General features: G+C 44.8%; 1 protein-coding gene across 1 annotated transcript in view; it reads right to left on the bottom strand.

Moving 5' to 3' along the window:
- Positions 1–1,939: 1,939 nt before the first annotated feature.
- IBA57 (iron-sulfur cluster assembly factor IBA57) overlaps positions 1,940–6,000 on the bottom strand; it is a 48,766-nt gene continuing 44,705 nt past the window's right edge. The window contains exon 3 of the mRNA XM_085628808.1: positions 1,940–2,629. Within this exon, the coding sequence (XP_085484934.1) occupies positions 2,211–2,629 (419 nt within the window). The 3' untranslated portion in view covers positions 1,940–2,210. The remainder of the gene's footprint in view (positions 2,630–6,000) is intronic.

Genomic DNA, 6,000 nt, shown 5'->3' with positions numbered 1-6,000 from the left:
GAGGTGACGGAAGTTTCTTACATACGCAATGGGAGAGCCACAGGTTGTAGCTTTTTGGGACAGAGTGGGAGAGTGTCTATCCAAGGTGATAGAGAGCTGCAAGCACTGCTGGGGTTTGGGGCCATGAGATCCCACCAAATTATGGAAAGAAGCTATACAATGTAGGAATGGGAGTGCCATTGCGAGGTTGTGGGCAAGTGGCACCCGAATTGGAAGTTTGGTATGGCAGCATGTACTGATGCAGGAGGGCCGAAAAAGTAATTTACAAAGGAAGGGAATGCCAGAAGATATTTGCAAAGATCTGGGTGAGAGAGGCAAGATAGCCAGTACCAACAGTAGAACTTATATGAGAATGGATGTGTCGCTGCATCAAGACAAGATCAGCTATGGAAGTTACTATCTGCTAAGACAATAATTAAATTGATATAACTGACTGTACATTACCTTTTGATTATGTGGCTGAAACATTACTCACATAAGATACCGTGTCACAATGTTGAAGGTCTAGTGATTGGAAAACTCAAAAATATTAGAGAAACAAGTATTTGCAATGTAATAGGTCTCGCATTTGCGAGAGTTTACGCTATTGGCATTGTAAAGGACAATGCCTTTTATTTATCTGTTTTGACAATTAACACAAATAAAAGGCATTGTCGTTTACAATGCCAATAGCTCAAACTTTGTAAATGCGACGAGACCTACTTCATTTCAAATAAGCGGCCGCCATTGTCCCGTGCTGCTTGGAAAGTGAAAGGGCGCATGGCCCGCTTAATGTTGCAGGAAAGCAGTAGGAGAAACTCATTAAATAAAATAGTGCTTACAGACTAAATAAGACATACCATGTCACAACAGAAGTAAAAAGGCCAGTCCTCATGGGAGGTTACAAATGAAGGCAAGGCGGTACTAAGAAGGGACTAACTAGCCTATTAACAAATCAGAAGCCAGCATTTACGAAGGACATCAACACAAGCCAATGACATATGGGAGGAGAGTGGGCGGGCCTTTAAGTCTATACTCCAATACAGCATGTCTCGCAGAGCATGCGATGACCAGGCTCGATCTATAAAGGATACAAACAGTATGGGGACACAGAAAATGGCAGATTAAATGGACTACACTAATTCAAGACGGTTTGGAATTACAATGGATTCCATCTGTGAAAAGCTACCGCTTTGTCAGGCACGCCATTGTTGCTAACCTCCTACCCTTACAGCCGTCCCACTAAACACCACATATCCTTTTAATGGCATTAACCCAGGATTCATGACCGGTGTTACACCGGAATACATGGTGCTCAAAAAGGCAAATGAATAAAGAGAAAGACTTCAGATCTACTCATAATAAGCTAACCTCCAATCGGAGTAAGGATGAACTTTTAGGTTTGTCTGATATTTTTTCTTAACAAAATAAAAAGCAAGTAACAAAAATATTACAGTTCAATTAAGGCACAAATATCTTGCAAGAAGACATCACTGATGTTAACAGTGCATAACACTCTAAGCATGGTAAACGAAACATGTGGCCACGTACCTTTAACAAGCCAAAAGGCCAATTTTATTGAAAAGTATATTTACCTATGCCTTGGTATTTTGCTTCTTGCTAGAAGTATATCCCCATGTAAATAGACTTGCGCCTAGTTACCACATACCGTTGTGATTATTTGATATCGCCTAACATGATGGAGTTTCCAGGTCACGTCTTATGGTCCTTGAGAAATGGCAACAGGTTTTCCCACTAGTGATATTTCTGGTAGTAATCTTTCACATTGGTACATTCAATCATTTGCAGATGTTTTCACGTTAAATTTTTAGCACTGAAAATGTGTTCTGAAAGGGCTATACTCAGCTTTTGGGGGCCTTCTGAGCATTTACACATCAAGTGCCTTATAACCATCTAGCAATAGGCGACTGTTTAAATAAGAAAAGACATGACCACAACATCCAAAATTGTTGTTTATTACCCTAGCCAATTTGAAGGATTTTTTGCCTTCTGTGCGTTTCAATATGCATCGTATTTCATTAACAAACTCTGTAACTGGACAGTGGATTTGAGACCTAGGCAGTTTTAAAAACAAAAATACAACACAAATAGTTAAAAAACGAACAAACGATATTCCAATGTTATACTTCTTACTATATAATCCTGAGAAAAACGACAATGTTATCAGGCAGAAAAACTATCTGAACATGTTTTGAATAAATAAAGGCACTCTACAATTGTGGTCTGTTCAATTCACTACTGCAACATGGAGGCCACCACTCTGGCAAAGATGTTGTCAGGTCAATAAAACTGTCTGAGACGTTGACACGAAGCTGCTCATGTATATGAGCTAGTCTGAGCAAAGCCAAGCCAGTGGCATCCTCACCAGCTCGGTACTTTCCAGCTGATTTGCCAGAGACAGTTGAAATTTCAGCACCACTTGGAATAGCACTTAATCCGGGAGGCAGTGGCAGCACAAGCTGAACTGGCATCAGACGTTTGCGAATGACACCCGTGTGGTGGGTTCTGGCTGTTAATTCCTGCCCAATGTAACATCCTTTGCTGAAACTGATGCCGTTCATGTAGGCCAAGTTGGATTCCAGTGGCAGAGCAACTCCTGGAGGGAGGTCTCTCACACCTTCGGGGACACCTGTGGAAAAAGGAAACAAATTACAACAACTACTTTAATTATTTAAAAAAAATAAAAAGAAGTGGCATCTTTTGGAAACATCTATGGATATAACCATAGACTGAATGCTGACATTTTTAGAGTAGAGTTGAAACCATGTATTCCACAATTTTCTTTAAAGCATTCCAGCAATTCTACCAGACAAGAGAACTGACTTTAAGGCAGACTATGAAATTGGAAGAGCTATTTCTACAGTCAATGAATATTAAAATACCCTTTAAAACACAAGATTGAATATGCTACTTACCAGTATGCATCTGTTCTTGGCATGTAGGGCTGCTGACATTCATATCTGTGCATAGATCGCCGCCTAATGTTGGGTCCGGATGATTGCACATTGTTGTCCTGGAAGAGTCTTCGAAGTATCCTGAGATGGGTGACTCCTCCCCTGGACCACAGTGCGCATGGGCATCCTCTCCATCCCCAGATTGTTTTTCGCCATTGTGGCAGTGATGGAGTAGATACAGGAAGTGATGACCATGCTATACAGTAATTCTGAGAGCTGCAGCTGCTACAGGTGCCGGGGAGGAGGGTGGGCGATATGAATGTCAGCAGCCCTACATGCCAAGAACAGATGCATACTGGTAAGTAGCATATTCAGTTCGAGGCATGTGGGCTGCTGAATTCATATCTGTGCATAGAATACATAGCAGTACCTCCTATTAGCAGCGGCTACCCGTGCCAGCTGCAGCAGTCTGAAAAAGAGTTTTGAGAACAGCCTGTCCTACAGCTGCCTGCTGTTTTGAGTGTACATCTACACAGTAGTGTTTGGTAAATGTATGTATAGTGGACCATGTGGCTGCTCTACATATTTCCTGTAAAGGAATGTTTCCCAGGAAAACCATGGACGCTCCTAACTTTCGTGTTGAGTGGGCTCGTGGTGGAATCGTTAATGTGCGTTTAGCTTTTTGATAACAAATTTGGATACATTTAACGATCCATCTGGCTATACCTGCTTTGGAAATGGCGTTGCCCTTGTGTTGTGGAGAGAAGGCAACGAAGAGTTGTTTAGTCTTCCTAAAGTTTTTAGTTCTGTCAATATAGTACATGAGGGCCCTCTTTACATCTAGTGTGTGGAGCATCCTCTCAGCGACATTTTGTGGGTTTTGAAAGAAAACAGGCAGTTCAATGGTTTGGTTCATGTGGAACTGCGATATTACTTTAGGCATGAATTTGGGGTTGGTACGTAGTACGACCCGGTTTGCATGAACTTGTATAAATGGCTCCTGAATGGTTAGTGCCTGGAGTTCACTAACTCTCCTTAAGGAAGTGATGGCAACCAGGAAAGCCACTTTCCAGGTGAGGAATTGAATCTCACATGAATGGAGAGGTTCAAAGGGTGGACCCATTAGTCTGATGAGGACCAAGTTGAGGTTCCACACCGGTGCTGGGGGGTGCCTCGGGGGAATCACCCGTTTAAGTCCTTCCAAGAAGGCTTTGATGGCAGGCACTCTGAATAAAGAGAGGTGCTGCCTGTTTTGGAGATAGGCTGCTATTGCGGTTAAATGGACACGAATTGAGGTGTATGCCAGATTGCATCGGTAGAGGTGTAATAGATAGCAGATTATGTTCTGAATAGATGCGTCTAGCGGGTTAATGTCATTGTTGTTGCAATAAATGACAAACCTCTTCCATTTGGCTGCATAGCAAGCTCTGGTAGTGGGTCTCCTAGCTTCCTTAATGATCTCCATACAGTCAGGTGGCAGGTTTAGGTAGCCAAACTCTAGGACTTCAGGAGCCAGATTGCCAGGTTCAGCTGTTGCGGATCTGGGTGCTGAATTTCTCCATGGTTCTGCGTCAAGAGCGCGGGTTTGATCCGCAGCCTTTGATGCGGCACCACGGAAAGTTCCAGAAAGGTGGTGTACCATGGCTGGCGTGCCCATGTTGGAGCAACCAGGATGAGTGTCAGTGAGTGCTGTCGCAGTTTGCGTGCCACCAGCGGTATGAGCGGCGCTGGGGGAAAAGCGTACGCAAATCTGCCGGACCAGTTCATCCATATCGCATTGCCCTGCGACTGTGGATGTGGGAACCTGGCGGCAAAGCTTTGGCATTTTGCGTTTTCCCTTGTGGCGAATAGGTCTATCTCTGGATGACCCCACTGCTGGAAGTACGGTTGGAGTACTGATGGGTGTAACTCCCACTCGTGCATCTGGTGGCTGTGTCTGCTGAGCAGATCCGCCATCTGATTGTCCTTGCCCGGGAGGTGTTCCGCCATGAGGAATATGTTCCTCTGAATGGCCCACTTCCACATGCTCTGAGCTAGATGAGACAACTGTGGAGAGTGTGCTCCTCCCGGTTTCTGTATGTAGTACATGGCAGTCATGTTGTCCGTCCGGATCAACACGACCTTGTTGCACAGGTGTACTTTGAATGCTTTCATTGCCAGGAAGATTGCCATCAGTTCCAGAAGGTTGATGTGCATCTTCTTTTGTTGTGTAGTCCATAGTCCCTGCACTGTGTAATTGAATACATGAGCTCCCCATCCCTGGAGAGACGCGTCCGCTGTCAGTATTATTTGTGGAACAGGCTCTTGGAACGGTCGGCCCTTGCAAAGGTTTTGTGGATTCCACCAATGCAGAGAGTTGTATGCCCGACCGCTCACCAACACTAGGTCTTTCAACTGTCCTTGAGCCTGATTCCACTGACGTGCTAAGCACTCCTCAAGCGGGCGCATATGTAGTCTCGCGTGTGGGACTATGAAGATGCACGAGGCCATCATGCCTATCAACTGCATGAACACTCGCGCCGGAAGGGAGTGGTGAGGTTTGAATTTTGAGATCAGCAGTTGCATGCTGTTGATTCTCACTAAAGTTGGCTGAGCTGTGGCAACCAGAGTGTTGATTGTCGCGCCTAAGTACTGTTGTACGTGCGCAGGTTGGAGACTTGATTTTGGGTAATTTAGTGAGAATCCCAGATCGTGAAGAAGGTGAATGGTGTGGGACATGTGGGTGGCACATTGTTGTGCTGACTTGGCCTGAACTAGCCAGTCGTCTAAATAAGGGAAGACGTGAATATTTCGTCTTCGCAGATGCGCGGCCACTGTCGCCAGGCACTTGGTAAAGACCCTGGGTGCCGTTGTTACTCCGAAGGGGAGAACTTTGAACTGATAGTGATTCCCTTGAATAGTGAATCTGAGGTATTTCCTGTGTGAAGGGTGTATTGGTATGTGGAAGTATGCATCCTTCAGGTCTAGCGTAGCTAGGAAATCCCCCTGAGTGAGTAGTGGGAGAACCTGTTGGAGGGTGAGCATATGGAAGTGCTCCGATAGTATATATAGGTTTAGGGGTCGCAGGTCTAGGATAGGTCTGAGCGAGCCGTCCTTTTTTGGGATC

Source organism: Triturus cristatus, chromosome 10 (assembly GCF_964204655.1).
Source record: "Triturus cristatus chromosome 10, aTriCri1.1, whole genome shotgun sequence".
In the NCBI taxonomy this organism is placed as follows: Eukaryota; Metazoa; Chordata; class Amphibia; order Caudata; family Salamandridae; genus Triturus; species Triturus cristatus.
This window is presented reverse-complemented; position numbering and strand designations above follow the sequence as displayed.